This window comes from Gymnoscopelus microlampas (genome assembly GCF_963454915.1).
Source record: "Gymnoscopelus microlampas genome assembly, chromosome: 7".
Classification (NCBI taxonomy): Eukaryota; Metazoa; Chordata; class Actinopteri; order Myctophiformes; family Myctophidae; genus Gymnoscopelus; species Gymnoscopelus microlampas.
The window spans coordinates 22200439-22224950 of NC_139944.1; the positions used below are offsets into that span (position 1 = coordinate 22200439).

Consider the following 24512-nt stretch of genomic DNA (forward strand, 5'->3'; position numbering starts at 1 on the left):
AAATTGATGTCAATAAACTTGTTTGGATGCTTATGGTATTTTGTCCTATAAGTTGACCAAAGCACTTGGTTACCTAAATCTGGGAACCCATTTTTCAGAGATTACCTAAAACATAGCCTGGTGCTTTTAGATGGTGTAACAAAGAGATTTTAAAGCATTTACACATCCTGTAACAGGACAGTCATACATTAACAACAAACATTTATTCAATTGTAAAACCAGTCACATTTTACCAACCATGTACATCATCTACCTGTGATGTGTTTTATGGCTGAATATTTTAATTATAATCACAAATATGAGACTCATTAATAAGTAATTCAAAGTTTAAGTAAGAGAGATTCAAATTCAAGATTTAAAAAAATACTGTCCACCTAGTGATAGAAGGTTATCTAGGAATGTCTCCCTGCAAGGCCCAGTGTGATCGCACGATCACATGTATGTTTTATAAAGAAATGAGTTTAAATCATTTTTCTTTTCTGTTATTTTTTATTTTTTTCATTGGGTCCTATTGTTTAGTCTTACAATGCCATTGGCCAGGATATTTGCATATAAATACCCCCCACAGAGCCAGGAATCATCACAACTTGAAAAGAATCTGGGCATAGGTCTGGAGACTGGACACATTCCTTTAACAAGTATATGAGGTGCACAGTGTTATTAAACTCAGGGCCTTAAGGGGATGGTGCATTTTGATGTAAATTGAATCAATATTACCTAAATAATTATTTTACTGCTTTTAGGACCAGTTGTACATTGATTGATTGATTGATGTACTTTATTTAGTAAGACATGAGAACAGTACATGACAGTACATAACAGTACATGGAAGTACAAATTCACAATACAAGGTCTACTAAACTGGAAAGCTCATTAAGCACTAAGCTTGTACATATACATATACAATAACATATATTTCGTATCAAGACTCACATACTGTACCAGTAAATTAGGTTTTGTCATACTAGCAGAGCACTTACAGCTTGTGTTGAGTAGTTGTGCATTTTTGTGAGGTGTCATGATAACTCAATACAAAATAGTTGAACCCCACCCAATGCCATCCACAATTCAAATGACATGATGTACTCCTCCCTCTCTCTCTCTCTCTCTCTCTCTCTCTCTCGCTCTCTTTCTCTCTCTCTAGCATGAGTTTTTTGCCAAAGCAAAAGTGTGTGTTGATAGATAGACTGTAGTGATATGTGTATCAGGGTATTAATTAGGCTACTTAAAAACATAGGATTTTGATTTTGATATGATTGGACATCATATATAATGTCCAATTTCAATGGCCCACACACGCTTTCTTTCATAGACACGCATGCACGCACGCACGCACACACACACACACACACACACACACACACACACACACACACACACACACACACACACACACACACACACACACACACACACACACGCACACACGCACGCACGCACGCGCGCGCGCGCGCACAACGGGACTCCCCGTGCTACAAAACGAGATGACCAATGAGCGGCCGAGTTGATAAAGCTTCCGCTTTCTTCACACATTTCTCCGGTGGAGACGGACGGCGAGAGAAGAGAGTCAACTTCTCACATGTCGCTGTCTCGCCATCAGTGTTGCCATGTCCGCTTATTATAAGCGACTTTGTGCTTGTTTATCTGGTAAGTTGTTTTTTGTAAATATTGCTAGTTGCGGCCACTTGCGGGTTGCGTTTTTTTGGACTTGTTTCTAATGTTGTTTATACCAATGTTTCTCAAACATTTTCAAGTCAAGGAATGGTGTATTTGTCTGCGGACCCCCATCTGAAAATATGTTATGCCAGGGACCCAAGATTTGCCAAGATTTGTGTTGTTAAAATGTTTACAAAATATTCCACATTTCTAAACACGTTTGTTGAAAATGGCAGATCTACAAGCTCACAACGTGACAACGAGCTTGCAGATGGGCTGTTTTCAAATAGCCAATGTATGTTTTATGTTTACTTTAAAGGCCTCGCTTCCTTTGGGCTTGTTTTCATAGACCATGCTGCTGGTTTCTCTCACAATACCTGGCAACAGTGCTCACCATCATCATCATCCGTCTTCTGAAAACAAATCTAATGAAAACAAGTGACTGCTCTTTTTTTTTGGTTGGGGGGATTCGCCATCCGAAACAGACTGGCTCTATCTATCTCTGTGTGAAATAGGGAATGAACGACGAGACAACACCGGACAGCTGCAACACAAACTCTGGGTGCTCCAGGTACAGCTGCTGGGATGCTGCACACCACACACTGCTAGCATTAGTTAGCATCTTTGCTAACTCAGTGGTGGATCGATCTAACCTTAAGGATCCCCCCATAACTCTTGAGTGTACACAATGGAACCAAATGGAGTGGACCCATAAGGGTCCATTTGGTTCCATTTGAACACTCAGAGTTGCAGACCTGTAAGGGTCCATTTCAAGGATCCCCCCATAACTCTTGAGAGTATAAGGGTCCACCTGGAATTTGGAACACCCTCAAGTAATCCAGAGGGTCTCTGCATGGACCCACTTTGAGATGAGAACCACTGTGCTGCTAGCTAACATTTCAGGCAAATCGTTCATCAATACATGTGATTACATCTATTGATCTGTGATTGTTTGGATCATCACTCGGCTGGTTTGCATTTGTTGACTTTTGTGATCATGGCGGCTGCAAATCCACTGGCTTTACTGCTGAGATGAGAACCACTTACTACATTTAGATTCACACTGCCTCTAGCGCTACCCAAAACCTGAAATAGACCACATGATAGACCCTATACCAGGGGTCTTCAACCTTTTCAGGCCAAGGACCCCCTAGCTGAGAGAGAGAGAGATGAAGCAGGGACCCCCTCTATATTGTATAAAATTGTGTTTTAGATTAAACTTTTTTTTTTACTTGGTCTGCTCTTTTTTCCTCTACACTTATTACCTCTTTGCCAAAAATAGCCGATCTACAAGCTCACAACGCCGTTGTGAGCTTGTAGATCTGCTATTTTTGGCTAAAGTTCTCCTCAGAAAAGGGATGCTAGGGTTCAAATGGTTACGGTAAAACATATCACAAAGATTTGGCGGACCCCCTGTAGTAACTCTGAGGACCCCCGAGGGGTCCCGGACCCCCTGTTGAAGACCCCTGCCCTATACATAAACTCCTCACAAAAAGTTAGGAAACTTTATAATGATTTTCTCCCTTTAAATGATACTAATTGTTATTCTATTTTATATATTTTTTTTTATCGTTGATACTAGTCACTTTTACAACAAGGTATAAGATCAACACAGCTAAACTTGTGGGAAGTGCCCAACATACCCCATATCCTTCTGTTGATAATCGCTCTTGTTTTGAGCGACCTGCCAACACACACCTGCTGGCAGATGTGCCAGTCTGACTGGCACCTGAACATGGCTCCTGCAACTTTGTTGAGTTTGTGTATGCTCCAAGCAGCAGCAACACTGCCCCCATCCAAAGATGCCACGTTTGTCCCTTCAGGATGAGGCCTGTGCAGTAGGGCAAGTGGAAGCTGATGTTCCGTTTGAGTGGCAGCATTATTTGGTGTCAGCCCTGGTACCATTTCCAAACTTAGGACCAAGTTCTGTGAGACTGGTGAAGTCAAAGACAGACCACGAAGTGGCCGTCCCAGGGAGACAACACCCCAAGAAGACCAGGTCCTCACCCTTGCTTCACTGAAGAACCGTAGGCTTTCTCCCACAGATTTACAGGCAAGATTTGCACAACGGTACCATAGACGGATGTCGAAGTTGCAGGACCCATGCTCAGGTGCCAGTCACACACCTGGTCGCTCAAAACGAGAGCGATTACCAACAGAAGCATATTGGGGGATTTTGGCACATATTTTAGGGCGCTGCCCACAGGTTTAGCTGTGTTGCTCATTCCACGATTGCACAATCCTTCCAAGTTATACTTCGTTGTAAAGGTGACTAATCAATGATACAAATTATGTAAAATACAATACCAATTGGTATTATTGAAGTGGAGAAATAATCAACCGAAGTTAAGTTTCCAAACTTTTTGTGAGTTTAGTTAGTTAATAAGGGTTGCCCTGTCCTGTGGGGAGCCAACTGTGTCATTCATGCAAAGCTTGGCCCCTTTCAACCTGCTATTTTGAGCACGTCATGCTTTATACCTGTATATGCTATGTTTGAAATAGCACTTAAGTGGTTTAAGTGCCTCCCAGCAACTGTTGTTTTCTTGTCTCTTCGTCTAGTATTGAGCAAATGCTGGCTGTGAATCCCGGCAAGACGCCCATCAGTCTGTTGCAGGAGTATGGAACGCGGATAGGCAAAACCCCAGTGTACGACCTGCTGAAGGCCGAGGGACAGGCCCACCAGCCCAACTTCACGTTCCGTGTCTCCGTCGGAGAGATCAGCTGCACCGGTCAAGGGCCCAGCAAGAAGGCCGCCAAGCACAAAGCAGCAGAGGCTGCTCTGAAGATGCTCAAGGGAAGCCTTGCTGGTCCTGTTGGAGTTTGCATCGGAGTAGAGGGTTTCATTGCCGTTGACGTGCCTGTTGATGGAGACAGGTCAGTAGAATGATTCATGCTATTTGTTGTAGACCGTTTTTCAGCTGCACAAAATGACAGGAACATATTTCCTTTTGACACAGGCCACTATGCTTGGTGGTATACACTACACTTCAATTTTAACGTCTGTGTATATGGTTTGAACTTTAAGGTTCCATCCCTATTTAGCAAATCAGTTCCAAACCAATTGTCACACATGTTGCGGAATATCGAGTGACTATGGAGCACTGGCATTCTGGCAAATGCACTAATTCTATCATTCTTGAATTGCATTCTAGGATGTTTCAGAATTGTACCCATCTCTACATGTGACTTTATATTTTACAGCTGACTAGTTGTAGTTACATAATGTCTCTGTCTATACTGATCAGTTGACTTTGATGTATTATTTGATTATACAGCCCCCAACCAGAGATGAAGTCTACCACCTCTCAGCAGTCCGAATGTAACCCTGTGGGAGCATTGCAGGTGGGAGTGTAAAAGATTGACCATATCTATTTAAAGATTTTATTCTGTCTATAATGTGACTCTAATTGTTATGAAAACCATTCCCTTGATGTAATTGTGTGTTGCATATTTGCTCGTTTGTTTATTTGTGTGTGCACTGTGCACGGGCGCTGGCGTTTGTGTGGGCACTTGCGTCAATGAATGTGTGTGCCTGTGTATTCCTTAATCCAGGAGCTGGTGGTGCAAAAAGGCTGGCGTTTGCCAGAATACACTGTCACCCAGGAGTCTGGACCGGCACACCGCAAAGAGTTCACCATGACGTGCAGAGTGGAGAGATTTGTGGAAATTGGTAATGAGCGTACTCTTCTATTTATGGAACTTTTTCTTCCGACATTGAACAAACTGAGTTCTCCTTTATGTTGAGGTCTTATTATATACATTTATATTAATCTTATATATTGTCCTCTGCTATCTCTCCAGGAAGTGGTACGTCCAAGAAGCTTGCCAAGAGGAACGCAGCAGCTAAGATGTTATCCCGCATCCATGATGTCCCAGTAGACCTGAGGAGCAGCAACGATGTAGAGGTGGAAGACGATACCTTCAACATGGTGAGAACACAACATGAGAAAGTTCTTCTACTGTTCGTTATAAGTACACGGTCAATGGAGATTTGATAGCATCATTTCTCAGTAGAGGAGAGAATGCACAACTCCACACACATTCTAACTCATCTCAAGTATTCATAACCTTAAAGGAGTAGTTCTCACACGTTTTAATATCATGGACCCCCGTACTTGAGTATGTCCAAATGGACTCGTAAGGGTCCATTTGGTTTCATTTGTATACTCTCGGAGTTAAAGACCTGTAAGGGTCCATTTGGTTCTTGACTTTCAATTTTAGTTGGGGACCCCCTGGAACCCTCTCAAGGACTCATGGGGGTCCCCAGAGAAAGTCTCCCTTTCCTTTCTTTTTCAGTGGACATAGCTTATATTTCTAGTGCGCACAGCAACAAAATTCCATTGTCAGGAATGTTTTTCAATGTATATTTGTTCTGAATATTTAAATATTTGAAAATACTTATTTGCCGCACTCTTTCTCAACTGAAAGTGGCTGAGTAAGGAAACTCCCTCATTGTGCATGTAATATAAAAAGGTAACAAAAAAATGTTAAAATATAATAAGTGTGCCTATGCATTAAATGTTAAAATGAAAGGTAGGCATAATGCATTTTGTTTTTCCAATATTGTTTTTAACAGACAATTTAATATTCCGGGCAAGAAGAACATGACCTGTACTGGCTGTGCTTTTGAGACCTCGTGCCTAATTTATGCTCCGTCGGTTGCTCAACGAAAATATCCGATCTACAAGCTTACAACATGTCACATCCGCAACGCTAATTGGTCCTGATACTGATCGGTCCGGCTGTGAAACCAAAACAAAGTCAAGCAGGGTGGACGTGGCCAGCGTGTCATTCTGCCTGTCTATGAGAGCTATGGACGATGGAAAATCACTTCTGATAAATGTATAGTGGTGCAATCTTGGTTTTTGAATCCAGATGATGAAATGTCGAATCCTCGGTTTGTACCAAATTATGTCTCCTGTCTCTTTCCACTGCATTCCTAATTCCTTCAAATAATCTTAAAACATGAATCCTTGTCATGTATCTCCTACAATTATGTGGAACATTGCGTAATGGACACACAGACAGACCTACATACCCTCTTATAGACGGCCTTGGTGTAAAAATAATAAAATGTTGCTGTTGTAAGTCTTGTCATGAACCTCCTCTCCTTGTCACGCAGCATATGGGAAACAGAGCTGAGACAGGCAAGTGTAAAGGCTTTGGCTGCACATGGGACTCTTTGCGTAACTCTGCAGGGGAGAAGATCTTACAGCTCCGCAGCCACCCTCTGGGCATGCCTTCCGACTCCAACTTCTGCTCCCTGCTCACCGACCTGTCTGAGGAGCAGCGCTTTGACGTCAGCTACCTGGATCTAGGTGGGTTCATGCACAGTGTCACAGAAATGGAATGAAGTCCGCCTCCATTTACTGCTGGAGGTGAAGTGAATGACACACCTTGTGTGTGTGTGTGTGTGTGTGTGTGTGTCTATGGTTAACCACTTAAACCACAGTAATGGTGAGAATAGCCGATCTACAAGCTCACAACGTGTCATCATGCAATGCGTTGTTAGCTTGTAGATGGGCTATTCTTGCCGCATGAGACACTTATAGGACGAAGTATAAAATTGGGCTTGTGGTTATTATAGCCTTTTCACTTTCTCTAATCTATGCAACAGCATATCATGTTTAGACAAAAGAAAGTGAATGGGGAGAGGAAAAAAAGTAATTGAGAAACAAAATGATAGACAGTATTTTGACTTTTCTCATGGTAGCTACTGTATATATACTGGACAACCAGGTTATACCAAAGTTCAACATCACTTTAAATGCAATTCTGCTTCTGCAATCCGTCTACAAAGAGTAGCAAGTCATTGTAAGTTTTTGGTCATGCCTTGTTTTTTTTATTCACACAATGTTAAACAAAGTAATGGAAAGCACTGTGACAACATGATGTGCAATTTGAATGTGGTTGCTCTGTTTCCATTCCAGAGGAGCGGAGCCTGAGTGGTCTGTGCCAGTGTCTAGTGGAGCTGTCCACACAGCCAATCACTGTGTGCCATGGCTTTGCCTCAAGCACGGATGCCGCACGTGCCAACGCGGCCCACAATGCACTGCAGTACCTCAAAATCATGGCTGGAGGGAAGTGATCTGCCCCCCCCCCCCCCCCCCCCCCCCCCTGTCGTCACTCTGCCAGGCAGAAACCCACTGCCACCACCACGCCACGACAGGTACATTCCACTTAAGAGGATGGAAGCACTTCATATGGTCATCACGGATATGACTTTTCTTCCACTTGTGATTTTTTCTTTTTTTTTACATTTGGAATTGCCCTGAATCATCCCAGCTGGGGATGTTAAGACTTCTTTGCATCACAAAAGACCCTAGCCCAAGGGTCCCTTTTTTAAGTAGCTCCCACTGATTCTTTTTATTGTTGCTGACAAAGTTGTAGGTGCTCAAACATGACCCTGCCATCCCCTTTTTTGGTAAAGGTTCACTGAGTTGCATTGAGTTCCCAAATACAAGCATTGTGAACTAATTTAGTAGCATAACAGAAAAGGCAGAAGATGTAGCAGGGTGATACTTTATTGAGTGACTGTCGTATCCATGACCCTGGATTCTTCCCCGAGCTTCGTTCACTTGGACGTCAACAAAGAGATCAGCATGTGCCATGCTGCCCAAAATGTGTGGAGAGACAAAAGACTCTGCAGAAGACAAATTTGAAAGACTGCCCCTTTTATAGTTGACCCTGAATGTGTTGGTCTAAAGAGGACGACCTCGATTGCGGCTCTAATGGTTGTCAACCCTAAAAACGGCCCATATTCCTTATTGTCCTTTTCCTGATGTTGGCTCCAAAAGGTTGGATTTCTGACTCTCTTTGGCTTCTTAAACGTGTTGTCTCTTTAGGAGCTGAGCGCCTTACATTAAGTTTCCCTTATTAAATGAAATTAACCTCTTCTATCACTGTTCCCTTGTTTAGTAGATTTCACGTTCCCAGTGATTGACTTTGTCCCTTGTAATGGCCCATAAATGTTCTTCCTCAGACCAAGGTGCTTTTGACACTTTGGCAAGAAGAACTGTGACTAAAGTTGAAACTTTAGAATTCCAGGAATGGAAGGAAAGAAAACTAGATCATGCAGACTGGTTTGAAAATACTTTAGGCATACAGCTGATTATATAAATCGGCAATGAATACGCTTAAAACACCAAAGAATAAACTGTATTTTCAAAATTCCAAGACCCATTTTGAGCATACTAAGGTTGAGTTAACTGATGGACAAAAATACCATCGCAAACTTCAGATTCCATCCAAGAGCTCAAAATGTAGATACATTTTACAGTATTTATCAGCAATACAAGGACCCATCATGGAACCTTTTTGTTTGAAGAGCCGACTAATACAATGTTGTCAATAAGTACTGTAGTATTTGAATAGAACCACAAGGAGGATATTTGTGTCATCTTTAATGGGTTAGAAATCTGAGTTGTAATGCACTTTTGTTTTTGATCAGTGCTTGATATCAAATCAATATTAATCATAGCCCAAGTTTCATCTTCACATCGGTTTGATTTGCTGTTGTCATGTTTGGCAAAATGTTGCAACATTTTCAATGACGTGATTGATTTTCAAACATTTTCATTTGCAAGTCCCTGTTAGAGGTTTTGTTAGAACCAATGTGGGTATTAACAACACCTCTGTCGATGTACGCTATTGCACTTGGTAGTCAAATCAAAATCGAAGTGAATTGAATCGTGAAAGATGTTGACTACCTTTTACACAGTGCTGGCTGACCCAAGTTTCTTTAGATCTACCTCTACTGGTATACATGTTTTGTGTAACCGTGACCTGTATTTTCGATGTGATCATCCCCATATGAGATTAAACGTTAAGCATGCTGTTTTTAGGTTATTTTAAATCCGATGATAAGGAAATAATAATGACCGGTATGTTGATGCTGTCCATTGTGTTTAGGGCCCTAATGTGGCTCTACTGCCTGGCAGCAGTGGAGTCAGAAGCTCAGATAAAGAAGAACTGAGTTGGTCTTGTTCATGTGAAAATGTCACCTAATATTTTAAAAAGGAAAAACTGAAATATGGACTACTCTACCTCCAATGTAAAATTTAATGTTGACTTTTCCAATAAAAGTATTTTTGTTTTTGACATTTCAGTGGACACTACTGTGTAATTGAATTGACATTGCAACAATCCTCCCTTTTTGATTTACAATTTATTTAAATAAATAGGTTTTTGAACCACAATAATCATCATCAAGGCACAGCCTTTAAACAGCTTAACAATATGTCCATTGATGTTCAATGTACAATATCAAAGCATCAAGTATTTAATTGCACAATGCAATAGGTGAAAATTGACTTCTTTTCTTGGATCCTTATCCACACCTTAACCTTTCAGTATGTCGGATCTCCAATCCCTTGAGCTGTTTTCTGTCAACTCCCAAGACTGTCTGAGGGAGGACTGATGTCTTCGTCTGCATAGCCACTGCTGTCTGACTGCACACTGTCGCCTCGTACCACCAAACCTACACATGGAGACATACACATTCAGTCAGCACCAGCCTACAATGATACCGAGTGTAAAGCATGATTTCTAGGTAGTTGCTTGCAGATGTTGCACATCGAAAATAGACGATCAACAAGCTCTGTGAGCTTGTACATCTGCCATTTTCGGCGTAGGACACCTACATGGCAAAGAACTATAGATAAAAGCTAATGCACCTGCAGGCTGACCTGAATGCACAATTCAAGCGATTGCTTCTGAGCTGCTATTGTACACACGCAAAGGCGATGGAACACATTCTCATAATCAACACTCTTCACCTTTGCATTCTCGTCTCGTGGCCAGCAGTAAGGTTGTTGCTCTTGTCATCTCTGATTGTCCTATGTCGTCTTCTCCTGCACTGTACACCTATTGAGAAACGTGGATTTAGATTATTAGAGCACTCATTCCATGCAGTAAATTAGGGGAACATGGGAGGGTTTAATTACAAATTGTGTTAAGCATTGGGGATATTATAGAGGAATACATTCCATATATGCAGGAAACATACTCTTGGTAAGCACTTAAACCCTACCTCCTTGTATGTCAAATAATGAAAAGAGCCAGTCCACCGAAATCCTATACTTCCTTGTATAATGTCAAATACCAAAAATAGCCAGTCTACAAGCTCACAATGATGTGTTGTGAACTTGCAGATCTGCTATTTTTGCCACACTGTACATTCGCCTGTTTTTTTGCTTATTATGACATGTGCAGAATAGGGACACTAGGAGTCATGTGGTTCTTACTTACCTCTTCCAGCTCAAAGGAATTTGCTTGTCTGAGGTTGCTGGAAATATGTTCCAGGGTTTGATGTTTAAGTGGACTGAGGTACTGTCTTTTCCCATGGGCAGGTGACTGCTCACTGATCTGCACAGGTGGATTAGCTCCAGGGGTGGAGCAACTGTGATTGGAATCGAGTGTGTTTGAGGAACAGGAAGTGACATTATCACTCTCCCAGCCAGTCACTGTGATGTGACACAGGCATTGTCTGCTTTTAGAGTCCAGGTGAGGAAGTGATGTGGCGGAGTCCAAATGTCCTGCCTCCCTTGGTAAACTTGAGCAGCAGTCCTCTTCAGCTTTAAATGTGCTAGTTAAGACTTCAGGAGTTTCGTTCCCTAACTGACCCCCAGAACATGTTCCATCAACGCTAATGTCTATTTGGGAGGAGATGGGAGGCTCAGCACTGTCCATCTTCTCTTGACAGGAGTAGGCTGTCTGTTGTACACTCTCGACAATCCGTGGGCTTATTACATCATAGGCAACCTTGGTGACAGGGACAGAGTCAGCTGGCCTTGGGCTTTCATCACAAACCAATGTCGACATCAGGCCGAGATCCAGCTCGGTCTGACTCAAAACACACCACTGATCTGTTCTTGTCACCGTTTGCCCTGATAAAGATGATGATTGAGATGTCTTTAAGCTGGCACTCCTGCCACTTTCAAGGCATGTTGGTTCAACTCCGTTCTCATCAGCCTCGCTGATATCTAGTTGTTTTCGAAGCGCTGTCTCCGTGTGACACACTGCATCGCTATGCTGGAATGTGCTTATGTTCGCTTCAGGCGGCTGCCTTTGCATCTCCTGTGCTCTGCAGCAGGTTTTGTCACTGTCCACCACTTGACCAATATCCACAGTTGTGTTAGTCCCATTACTTTCTCCCAAATCCAGTTTCTTGGCGGCCCCTTGGCCTGTTGTCTTGGCAGTTTCAAGAACTATCCCCACAACATCTGGGAGGCTTGACCTCTTGCGGGGTGAGGGCTGTGGAGAGGTTGAATCTGATCCACGAGGAGAACCTGTGTAGAGGCACATCTTGGAGACTGTGTCCTTCAGCCTCTCCACGGGAGAACGTGGATCGCTGCGAACGCTGCTCCTGAAGCGTCCAATCTTCTCAGTGGGAGAGAAGGTGAACTCTGGTGCGGCCAGTTTCTGAAGAGGAGTCCTGGACACGTGCGAGTAGAGGGAGTAGAATGCATTGGCCATGGCAGTCAGCACTTCCACCTGTCTGAAACGACCTGTGAAGGAACAAAAAGATCAAGAAGTAGTACAGCTGAAAAGGTTCAGTTAGCATGGAAAAGGAGGGGGAGGGAGTATTTACTTGTCCCCGGGGGAAGGGGTAATTACTTTTCTGCATTTGCCCAGCAGATGGCTACTCAGGTGGCTCAGATAAGCGCACAGAGGGGAAGAGTTTAAAACCTTAAGCCATAGTTTATATTTTCATTTATTCAAAAAGAACAGTTCTACAAGCTCAAAACACGTTGTGACATGTTGTGAGCTTGTAAATCTGCTATTTCTGAAAGATTTAGAAAAATATTCTCTTATGGGGGTCCCTGGCACAAAATCTTTTCAAATGGGGGTCCGTGGTGTAATACAGTATATATCAATTTGGGGGTTCTGGAGATAAAAATATTTGAGAACCACTTTCTTACTGGCAAGAGAGAGGCTGGGGTCCTCGTCCCGTATGCGCTGTAGCTGGGACTGCAGGAAGAGGCGGAAGTTGATGCCCCGCAGCTGGGAGTTGAAGGTAAAGAAGCGGGTGGGGATACGAGCGGTGACCCGCGGTTCATCACAGCCGAAACCCAGCTGGTACAGTGTCTCCTCAGGATCCTCCGCACACATCTGCAGGACCTCTGACACACTGACGTGGGACAAAGGGAGACTGTTCAGCTGAAAGCATTCGAGAGGAGTGTGATGGGAATTCTTAGCCGTACCAAGAAGTGTTCATAGACAGAGGAAGAACCAGCGCATGTCATGGATGGGAACCGCCTTCCATTTCGACATCCCGCCACTCCCGACTACGTGGCTTGCGCGTGCGGTTAGGGTTAGTGATGTCGGAACAATGACATGTAACCGTCATGGATCAATCTGTGTGTTTTATTAGGAACTCGTCACACATAGAGAATCCTCCGGCGTGCCAGCCAAAGGATCCCCTCAACAAACACACATCATCAATGGAGATTCCAAGCTTGTATAAACTACAGCCTTTCTCTTCCTGGAAAGTTAGCGTGCTGAAATAGAAGCCATTGTTCTGGCATTATTAAATAGGGAAAGTTAGAACATTTTTTGACCAATCTGCAAAATAAATGCTTACCAATAGCTTTCTTCACAAATGTGTTCATAAAGGTATCTACTAACGCCTCTCATTTTGTTCCAACCGAACTCCCATGGGAAACTAAATGGGAGCCAATCAAAGTTGGGGTACCCGGAGGGCCTGGGCAAAAAACTGAAAAAATTACAATTGGCCAATATGAACTGGTGGGATGTCTAATTATGGGTTTTTGGGGGTCCTGAATCCATTCCAACCATTCATTTTTAGTGAAAAATGACACCTGGTCATAAAATCGGCCACACATACTTTTCAAGGGGGCCTATCCATCAAATTGTGGTGGCCCTAATTGTCACTAATTTATCTTTGTTGAGTGGTATATTTTGAAATGTTCTTAGAAAGTCAAATAAAGATATAAAAATGTTCTACCGTACTGTTTAGTTTGCATAATTTGCATAATTAGCTAATTATTGGCCGCTATAATTTTGCTTCTAATTAACTTTGAAAGTTTATTAGTTAACTTTGTGATGTCCAGATATTTATCTATTACCATTAGCATTAGTATTTTTGCTAATAATTGATATAGGTGATCTGAGAGTTTGTCTGTTCGGATGTTCATAAATGAATCTCTTCTTCTAATTACTAAGTTATGCAACTTTTCCTTTTTTAGTATCATTTAGAATAGAATAGAACTTTATTGTCACATCACATAAATTACAAGTAAAACAGTGGGTGAAAAACATTGTAGTGCAGCTTAAAACAACAGCAGTTGAGAGTGCAAAAAAGTGCAAAAAACTTTAAGATTGTTTAATTAAAAACCTAACGACACATTAATAAATAGATAACTTATGTAAAAATATGTAATATAAAAGAATGGTCACAGACTTCCCAGATTAAGTTTTAAACTGCATAGTGCACACAAAATGTATAAGTATAAATATACAAACAAAATAAACACTAGTCTTGTTTAATAATGAAATGAAATAATGAAACTAGTCTTGATGGCATCTTCCATTACACAGTTTTGTAACCATGTTAATTGAAGGATCTCCATCTGCCACGTCATCATCGAAGCCCACCAGTAAAATGTCCTGTCAGCTACAGAGAAGTCATAGAACCCTTGTAAGGCTGCAGCCACCCCCTTACCAAGTGCATGCACTACTGATCATCTGTTTCTTGTTCCCGGTGAAGTACGTAGTTGTGCTTGCATAGCTGATGGTACCATCGGGTTGCAAGACAAAAGACATCAGTATGAAGATTTTGTACATCCATATAGTTTGAGTGGATATCCTGCGTTGAAGTGACTATGAAAACTTTGGCTTTCCCTTGAAAGAGTAGGAGGGCTTTCTTGACGAGGTAGACATCTTTGATGCTGTTTGACAGGAACTGTTTTGCTGATACTTTCCCGAATAGTGTGTCGTCTTCAACATGTTAAGTAGTTAGATGCTTGCCACTCTGGAATCTCTTCCGTGTGGCCTCCTTGGCGAGATACTGTAGACTGTCAGCTCATTTTTTATCCCGTTTGACAGAAACTGTTTTGCTGAAACTTTCCGCTAATGGTGAGTCGTCTTCCAAATGGCAAGTTGTTGGCGGCTTGCCACCCTGGAATTCCTTCCGTGTGGCCTCCTGGCAAGATAGACATTTAGCTCATCTTTGATCCTGTTTGACAGGAACTGTTTTGCTGATACTTTCCCCAATGATGTGTCGTCTTCCACAGGTAAGTAATTGGAGGCTTGCCACACTGGAATCTCTTCCGTGTGGCCTCCTACAGTAAAGATGGGAGATTGAAGAGCTGATCTTGTCTGTGCATAGCACAGTCACTCACTGTGAAGAGGGCACGTACATGGGCGGTGAACTTGTGCTGGCCAATAGCTTCTTTCAGATTGATCTCTGACCATCCTTCAATTCACACCTGGTCAGCCAGTTTCAGCTAATTTATTACATAATTTATGCCAATTATGCTAATGACAAAGGGTTGCATGATTTAGTTATGGCAAGGTAATAATGTTTAAGTAGGTGTGGCCGATTTTATGGCCAGGAGTATTTTTTTTTACAAAAAACTAATGGTTGGAATGGATTCAGGACCCCCAAAAACCCATAATTAGACATCCCACCAGTTCATATTGGCCAATTAAAAAAAACGTAACCTACAGGTTTGATTGGCTCCCGCGAAGTTTCCCATGGGAGTTGGGTTGGAACTAATTGAGAGGTGTTAGTAGACACCTTTATGAACACATTTGTGATGAAAGCTATGGGTAAGCATTTATTTTGCAGATTGGTCAAACATTTGGCTAACTTTCCCTAACTGTATTACAAAATGTTAAAAAAAAGGTTGACATTTCCAAACCATTGATAGGCAGGTAGGCAGGTTTCTAAACTGCTCAAAGCCCTCCTGTCCTCTGAGACACATAGTGAGTAGACAGAAATGGTGCCATCTTATAATGATGGGAGATAGGTTGAGAATGGGTCCTTTAAGTGATTAAATCAAGAAAGGACAACAGTTATCACAATATTGATATCCAAAATCCCAGATTATATCTAGTCTGATATCACAATATTGATATAATATCAATATATTGCCCAGCCATTACTGTCTGGGTTACTTATTAATGGCATGAAAAAGTAGAAGGTCCACATCCATACACAGCAGCAGGTGCAAAACAGATGAAAGACTAGAAAAGTGCCCTCCTCTGAGCACAGATCCTCGCCAGACCAGGTCCCTACCCAGGGTCCACAACGTTAGGAAGGCAGTCATTGCCAATTGGAATGGAACCTGTAAAATCTGACCGATACATCTTGATCACATGATAATCGGTAGGCTACAGATAATATGTACCCATTTGTGTGAGTTTTGGACCGAATTTGTAGGAGTAGTAGCCAAAAGTGTGTTTTGAAGAAAAAGCGAAATTGCTGAAAATATAGTCTATGTGATAATCCAAGTAATCCATGGAAAAAGCATATTTTGTTAATAATTAACATCTTTTGGAGCATTATAGCAGTATGCTATAATAGCAGTATGCTATAACCTAAATGGTTTACTTTATAACAGGGGTTCCCAAACTTTCCAGGTCGAAACCCAAAAGATACCCGGGACCCAAATGTACAGTGTGGGAATCACTGCTTTATAATAGCAACAACAGAAATACTATGCTACATTCTCTTATGTTGAGGCTTTACCTTGAGGTAGTTTTACTGGTGGATGAGGAGAGGAAACTGGAAGCCATGCTGTGGCCCAGGTTCAATGATGGCAGGCTGAGTTTCTGGTGAGGGGTACTGCAAAAGACATCACGTGGGGGTACATTAATTCTATAACACGGCGTTATTTAAAAAGTTTGTATGGTCTATTCTCTCTCAGATTTTAGTTAGTTTTGTAAACCCACAATACAGTGAGTTTCAGTTGTAGATCGTCTATTTTTGCAGAAAGATATTAGAAGATTTCATATCCACCCAAAACATAATAGGCTCATGTATGAAATATTGACAAAAACTAGAACTAAGGAAATGTTCTCTATGATTTTAGTTAGTTTTGTAAACACAATACAGTTTCAGTGAGTTACAGTTGTTTTGTAAATCCTTGTTTTTATTTCTATTTCAGTTACCTAAAATGATTTTTGTTTTAAATTCTAATTCCAGTTTTAGTTATTTCATTAGTTTTAATAACCTATTATAACCTTGCGACGAAGTATAAACCAGACTTGATAGTTTCTCACTGACCTGGTCTGGACCCCGCTACTGTTTCGTGACTTGGCTGGAGGAGGCAGCAGCAGTGGGAGGCTTCATGGTCAAAACGGCATAGGAAGAGGGAGGAAACAAAAACACAGTGATCTCAACAATGCATGACCAGTGGTTCCCAAACATTTTGATGGGTCACGAGTAAATAGTATCCTTTTTTCCCGGTTTCCTTTTTAAGGTAAAAAAAAAGGTCAACAATTTTTGGGTCATACATGCAAGAGACATAGAATTTCTCTTTTGGGTCTTGAGCAAAAAAGTTTGGGAACTCCTGATGTAGATTCATATAGGGCCTTAGCAGTATTTACACAATCAATTCAGGAAGTCAGGTTTCTTCAAAGTCTAGAGCTAGAAACATGTCATTATGATCAAGGATGCTCTTTCATGAACTCATTCCCTGCCAATGACGTCTTTTGACAGCTGTTTTTTGTAAGCCCACACCGCCAATGACGTCTTTTGACGTCTCTTAAAAATGTTTTATATATATATATTTATTTTGTTCCATCGTTTTTCACACAGAACCAGGAGATAACACGATCCAAAGATTTACTGCTCCATTCACTTCCTGGTTAAAATATTAGGGAAATATTCTGAATCTCTGCTCCTGTGTTTTACTATGTATTTACGGCAGCATAGTGAAACCCTCCGTGATTAGCAACCATCAGGGGATCGATCATACTGGAGAAAAATATTCTGTGACTACTTGAAAAGGTAAGAAAATCGCAAAATCCTGGCAGTCTGGGCTTTTTGGGCTTTTTTTTGTTTGGCAGTGAATGAGTTTTAACATCACTGAATGTGACATGAGGTTCTTTTTCGGGTGATAGTAATTATGATTACAGAGTATTTGTTTAGTAACAGGGGTCTCCCCGACTCTCCAGTTGTTTAGTAAATAGGAAATACATTTTCAGGTCAGGACACACATTTTATCCACTTAAAACAGAGAACTCCATTGCAGCCATTTATACATTTAAATGTAATAGTGTTCCAGTTACAATTTTGTCTGCACTTTTTTTTCTTTTTCTTTTTTTCATTACTTCCGATTTCACTTTTTTATTCTGTATCCTGTATGAGTTCTCTCTCCTGATTACTATCACAAATTAGATCTATTTAACACCTATATTAACATAATAAATATATTTTATTACATTTTTATTATTGATGACGTGTAGCAAAAATGATCACAACTCACCTCTCCTCTGGCATAAACTCTCCCACATTGAGTACAGAAGCTGTAAAAACATAAATCAGAATGTTATTAGTTTTATGAATCTGTTTTACATGGGTATATGCGCATGTGTGTGTGCAGTTCATGAATCCGTAAGCTGCAGGTTTGTGGGTGTATTGCATGGATGTGTACACAGCATGTGCATGTTTTATTTTGCAGATTGCGCACTGAGAATAGCCGATCTGCTATTTTGGCTTTGTATCGCCTGTATAATCTGTGAGAGAGCAACTGTACGATGATAGAGAGAATGAGTGATTGGATCAGGAAGTTTACCATTGGTCCACTGAAAGTACAGAGGGTGTATTGTTCTCTATAAATGTGTATGGTATAAGGGTGTATAGGTACAATTACATTTTATATGCACATCAAAGTTTCTATATGCATATGCATCTTCCTGTTAGGAGCATGCTTATGCATACTGTATGCATAAATGAATACTGTATGTATATCAACAAATGTGTCCAGCAACACATTTGCACAGAAAGTGGTAAATGTGATGAGAAAGTACTTTGAACATGCATGCAGCCTGTCTTTCTCTCACATATTGTACACACACACACACACACACACACACACACACACACACACACACACACACACACACACACACACACACACACACACACACACACACACACACACACACACACACACAGCAAGATCAAAGCATAAGAACAACAAAAACATTCATATCTAGGAGAGAGAAACATAAATGATGCACACATCATTTTCCTACAAGATCGTTTCCTGCTTTGATATAGTTTCGTGTGTGTGTGCGCGCGTGTGCATGCACTGGTCTACGTAGAGCAGGGATTCCCAAACTTGTCCATGCCAATGACCCCAACTACCCATCTGACTGGGCACTACCTGATGCAAAATGGCTTTTTTTCTTTCTTTTAATTTTTCTTACCAAAAACAGCAGATCTACAAGCTCACGATGTGTTGTGATGTGACTCGTGAACTTGTAGATCTGCTATTTGAAAATGTCAACAATGACATGCCCAAATTAGGGACTCCATGTTGAAAGTGTTTAAACTGGCACAATAATTGAAAATGTTTTAATACATTTATTTTCTTTTTCCTTTTTCGCCTCCTTTCCAGTTGACCCCCATGGTGCCCCCCACTTGTAAACCCTGTGTGTTGCAAGGTGTCCTACTCACCATCAGCACCAAGACTCAGGTCATCTTCAAAGCTGTTGTTGGCTGTCAGCATAGAAGAAAATATCATATTCAGCTCAAAATACTCTGGATATGGTACCACTGTGTTTTATTTAGTACATGGTGATTCAGTACAAGGCTTGTTGTCAGCCTATAGAGGCTCTCAGTTCAGACCCAGAAAGACATTATGACACCTTCATTATGTGTTTCTGCTGGTTTAAAAGAAATCTGCAGCCCCGCTTATCAAGTGAAGCTATGGGAAACTGAACCGGTAAAGGATGCCTAAGATTACTAACTTTGGGTCAAAGTAAAAATCTGTATCCAAGAGTTATGTTATATTTCCTTTTTGACATCCTCCCAGTACCCAGCAGATTTGGATGACATTTCCTTGGTGGCCACAACCTCTTCAACATAATCCTGAAGTATTGACTGGAGTGCTGAAATACCTGTTTTGACCTTCCAGTCAAACTCTATCCAATTTAGGAGTTTATTACCAGGCAAGCACGTTTCATCCCATTCAATTACAGAAATCGTTTGCCTTGTTGTAATTCTCTCTAGAATTTTGAAATTATTCCTTTCTTCAACTTTTTTCACTTCCAAATGAATATGTTTTAGTTCAGGCTTACCAGCAGTCAGGTGACTATAGTTCTCTGAGCATGCCTCCAACCTATGAGAGATGTGTAAAACAAAAATAAGCTATGTAGTATATAGTAGGCTATTGACACAGTTATTCAAAACAACAAACAACAAAACAGAGCGATTCAACAGTAATGTTTGAAACAATCTCTAATCTATTTCCTAATCAGCACTTGAGGCCTGTGAACTTCCTCTTGTGGAAATGGTCTTGGGCATGTAGTGAGAGCAACATGAATGTCAGCTTTGACACAAAAAATGACATATGATATCTGTCTATCTATTCTGGAGAACAATGATTGTACTACAAAACAGAGAGGAGGCTGTAAAAAGTAGATTTATAAATAGTTATTAATACATCTTATTTTATATCTCTTGTACATTTGTTTGCCGGTACAGTGGCAGAAGAAAAACATTGATGTTGCTTAAGAAAATGGCTTGAGTAGCCTACCATCTAGAGTCTAGATTCTAGACAGCCAACATAACCTTGGCAGTGTTCCAGAAAGTAGTTATTTTCTTCACATTTGGCTCTGTCATCAACATTAAACCATTATTGTTCAAAAGCAAAAATTAGAGACAATGCTATAGCAACATGCTATAGCAAGTTTCACACTACCGAATACACGGAATAGTATTGTTTCATAATTGTTTTTCTTGTCCACGTTTTGACAGTGATATGTCTATGGAATCAAATGTGAAAAAACATCTGTGGCATCCTTTAACTTAACCAGTTGAACTCTTGCCTCCCTATTCTGAGGCAAAGAGTTTGGTGTAGACTCAGAGGGATAAAATTAGTGGGCTTAATATAGAGCCCTGAGGGACCCCGGTCAACTAAGTATATGGGGTTAAAGTGGTTAAGCTGTCTAAATTTGACTGTCTTAAGAAATAACACAAATTTGTTGCCAGTAAAATGCCTAAACTTGTTTGTTTTTCCTTCCTGGAGTACACCTGACATCAGAGAGTCTCTGTTCTCTCGGAGCAGTTGTTTGTCAGGCCACATTCCACCCACTGACACTGACCTTAACCCTGTGTAAGAATGTCACAGAGTCATTTCTCGAAAATCGTCATCTTGATAAACCAAAACTGTACAGAGTACAGACTCACCCGCAGTGCAAGAGCCAGTTCTCAATCTTTCCTGTGCAGCATCCTGTGGAAACCATATGAAACAGACAGTGAGAAACATGCAGAAAATAAGCACACCCACACGATATTTATAGAATATAAAGTATATATACTGTAGTATATACAGTATACATACTGTATATCAAAATGGACCTTTACTGATTGATCCATTTTTTGTTTAACACTCTCAGAGTTAACAATTTCAGACATATAGCAGTATACATGCTACAATGACTTCAATCACCAGTAGCCCAGGTGTTTTTTGGTTGTTGTTTTTTTTACACAAATACTACCATATATACTATATCGTATATCGTATACCCCGGTGAAATGTTGAAATGAAAAAAGAAATACTGAAAGCCTAATGTACAGTGTATGTCAGGAAGGATGATACTGAGGATAGTATTCCTACACCAAGAGAACATTTTCTTCCAATTTAACTATGAACCATGAACCCTAGCGTCCCTATTGTTATAACAGGCGAAGATTCTGCAAAAATAGGCGTACTTGTTCTGAAAGTATGTGACAATTTTGTCTGCGAAAATAGCCGATATGCAAACTTACAATGAGCTTGTACATTAGCTACTTTTGCTATACATCATATGACAAAGTATATAGGGTTTAAGGAAATAAGGATGGGAAGGCAACACATTATTTGCCTTCCCTATTCCTTTACAAATTCACAGCTGATGGGGGACACACCAAAAGGACCTTAAATAAACAACTCCCTGCACATAGAGTACCAGGCGTTAGACAGTTACTGATCCAAGTTCTCTACAAACTCCTTTGTTTGAACTGACCATCTGCAAAAACATCATCGTCAGCAATGAAGGCCTGGGAGGTAGAAGGGAGGTCAGATGGGTCCTCCAGGGTAAGCCATTGTCTGCTGCTCTGTATCCAGGCTGTACGCCTCACTGTGGAAGAGGGGCTCTCCATCTGCTTGCCTCACAGATTGTTTGCCTGCTGACAATCCAAAGAGAATCGTTTAGTAGAACACAGTCTATACCTTAGGGCTGGGCAATGTATCGATAATATTATATCGAAATTGTGATATGAGACTAGATATCATCTGGGATTTTTGCATATCGTAAATGATATCATGATATGGCAAGAGTGTTGTCTTTTCCTGGTTTTAATCACTTAAGACTTATTTTAAACTTTCAAAAATGTCCACGCTCACAATGCGTCGTATCGCGACTCATTGTGAGCTTGTAGATCAACTGCTTTTGCTATAAAAAATATGTTTAACGACCTCCCGATCTCAGGGCAGACACTCTAACAACAAGGCCGCTGAGCTTGTTGCCATCCTTACTTTCCCTTCAACTAAATGTAAACCTTGATTACACATATAGCATATATACTATAGAGATAGACTGTAAAACCTGGGAAATCAGCATGTCTACAACTGAATGTATAATATCTACCCAGTAACCACAAACATACATTGTTAAAGTCTACATGCGCACAGAATACAAGAACCTCCAGTTTGACATGCATTTTAGGGCCATGGTCCCCCATTTGATGAGATGTGTATCTCAGGGACCCCAATAGAACAAGAACATTTTAGTCCTTAATTACTTTTAGTCTCACGTAGCCATCACTACGCAAGACTATAATTCCTTTACTGTCTAGCAAATTCAACTTTAATTTCAACTTTGTGAAGTTACATGTATGTGCTGTACTGGTATAGAGATAACAGTAAAACTTTGATCAAAATGGCCATTATTGCACGTTTTCTAGTTGTATTTACTATGGTGAGGATGATGAGCTACCAATCATTTTGATAATTTTGCTGGGGAGCCCCTGGAACTGGGGCCACACCCCATGTTGATATATATATATATATATATAGCACTGAGCGCACTGGCCAATACAAACTAATACGTGAGTGTGTTCCTGGTGCGCATTTCCGAACGCACCCTCTGTAACTTTCCTGTCCTGCGTGGGATTTGAACCTGGTGCTGGCATTTTACCACTGAGCTAATAGAGCCCACCTGCTTGCTCAGGGGATATTTTATTTTGACCTTCAGGCAGTACCACTTGTCAACCAGTAGTGGTCAACCCACACCGTACGCATAAAAAAAACACATGAATTCCATCACATGCACCATCTTTTGAGAATGTGATGGAAGTCAAATAGGTAATAAAAAAGCAAATAGCAGATATAGGCGGGAAAAAAACAAATATTGAAAAAGTTCAGAGTCCCAAAGTCTCTGAAAATCTTTGCACGTGTGAATTACACATCATGTATTTGCCACTGCCGGTGGTGTAAACTAAAGCACAATTTTGAGGTATTTACTGGAGTATTTTCAATTTTCTATACTTTTAATTCTACTCCACTACATCTCAGAGGCACATATTGTCCAATACAATTATGTGAAAATGGGACATTCTACATAATGAATACTTTTTACTTTTGGTACTTTAAGTATATTGCCAGTTCAACCGTTTATTGAAAACTATTGAGTGAAAGAACTAAACAGTAGAGAGAAATGCAGACCCTTAACATACATAGCCTACCTCTCAGGTTTCGATCTGTGGTGTTCTTGTCGTTTCCTGTTCTCAGATTGTGCTCAGTTATCTAACGCAACTCATGTTTTGTTCCGAAAATTGTTGTGTTCACTGATGAATTAATACAAATAAAAAAACACCCATCCATCCATGATCCATCCATCCACGTCCCACCGCAGTCTGTTTGGCGTCTGGGACGATGAGTGATGCTGCGTGGGTAGTGGGCACAACTGGGTAAAGCCTCGGATTAAAACAGCGTATAGGAAACCGTTTAGTTGCGACACATCCTGAGATAACAGAAGCTGACAGGCTCGATGAACCACCTCCCACCTGTTCATCCTCCGGCACAGGGTGTGTGTGTGTGTGTGTGTGTGTGTGTGTGTGTGTGTGTGTGTGTGTACGTACCTTTTCACACGTTTTCAAATGTATAAAAATCACTGTGAGCTTGTAGATCATCTATTTTCAAACGGCTGAAGTGATTTGTATGTTTTGAAAAACTTTGTAAGTAAAAAAGTAGCACTTGACTGAGTGAATGTACTTCGTTACTTTCCACACACACACACACACACGCACACACGCACGCACGCACGCACGGGCACGCACGCGCACACACACACACACACACACACACACACACACACACACACACACACACACACACACACACACACACACACACACACACACACACACACACACACCACCCCTATATGCATATTTTAAATGTTCCCCTTTAAAATGTTTTATCTCTGTGTCTGTACCTACCTTATTTTTTAACTCTATCTGAGGCCCCTTGATTAAACTCCCCAATACAACATTTATGGGTGGGTGGGGGGGCGCATAACACAGTTGGCCACAGTATTTCATAACATTTGCATTTCATAACTTTGCGTTAATATGGTATGATGAGCTCGTTACCGAAAATATTTCTGGGCGTTCT

General features: G+C 40.9%; 2 protein-coding genes across 6 annotated transcripts; one reads left to right on the forward strand and one right to left on the reverse strand.

Moving 5' to 3' along the window:
• Positions 1–1551: 1551 nt before the first annotated feature.
• tarbp2 (TAR (HIV) RNA binding protein 2) lies at positions 1552–9763 on the forward strand. Of its 2 annotated transcripts, none has more exons than XM_084061295.1 (7): positions 1552–1647; positions 4216–4530; positions 4932–4998; positions 5209–5326; positions 5458–5585; positions 6779–6974; positions 7587–9763. In XM_084061295.1, exons 2-7 carry the CDS (start codon positions 4226–4228, stop codon positions 7742–7744), a joined length of 972 nt encoding a protein of 323 aa, XP_083917421.1. In that variant the 5' UTR covers positions 1552–1647; positions 4216–4225; the 3' UTR covers positions 7745–9763. The 2 variants fall into 2 exon arrangements, with proteins under 2 accessions (XP_083917421.1, XP_083917420.1); XM_084061294.1 differs by lacking the exon at positions 1552–1647 and adding an exon at positions 2069–2227.
• tespa1 (thymocyte expressed, positive selection associated 1) lies at positions 8088–23837 on the reverse strand. 4 transcript variants are annotated; one of them, XM_084061277.1, is made up of 12 exons: positions 23582–23837; positions 21862–22021; positions 21044–21086; positions 19933–19973; positions 19310–19351; positions 18114–18153; positions 16910–16969; positions 16373–16468; positions 12579–12787; positions 10906–12164; positions 10434–10521; positions 8088–10135 (listed from the first exon to the last, which is right to left on the reverse strand). In XM_084061277.1, exons 2-12 carry the CDS (start codon positions 21995–21997, stop codon positions 10044–10046), a joined length of 2106 nt encoding a protein of 701 aa, XP_083917403.1. In that variant the 5' UTR covers positions 21998–22021; positions 23582–23837; the 3' UTR covers positions 8088–10043. The 4 variants fall into 4 exon arrangements, with proteins under 4 accessions (XP_083917403.1, XP_083917402.1, XP_083917404.1 ...); XM_084061276.1 differs by having other exon boundaries at positions 21862–22024; XM_084061278.1 differs by having other exon boundaries at positions 23573–23837.
• Between the last annotated feature and the right edge of the window lie 675 nt (positions 23838–24512).

Bases quoted from the DNA above. Each gene is read 5' to 3' on its own strand.
- tarbp2 (XM_084061294.1), top strand. From the start codon at position 2,175: ATGAACGACGAGACAACACCGGACAGCTGCAACACAAACTCTGGGTGC. The intron at 5,586-6,778 runs GTGAGAACACAA...CTTGTCACGCAG, and splicing joins AAGACGATACCTTCAACATG to CATATGGGAAACAGAGCTGA. The intron at 6,975-7,586 runs GTGGGTTCATGC...TTTCCATTCCAG, and splicing joins CGTCAGCTACCTGGATCTAG to AGGAGCGGAGCCTGAGTGGT.
- tespa1 (XM_084061277.1), bottom strand. From the start codon at position 21,997: ATGGAGAGCCCCTCTTCCACAGTGAGGCGTACAGCCTGGATACAGAGC. The intron at 21,087-21,861 runs GTCAGTTCAAAC...TGGTTTCCACAG, and splicing joins CGATGATGTTTTTGCAGATG to GATGCTGCACAGGAAAGATT. The intron at 16,469-16,909 runs GTCAGTGAGAAA...TGTCTTTTGCAG, and splicing joins AGTAGCGGGGTCCAGACCAG to TACCCCTCACCAGAAACTCA.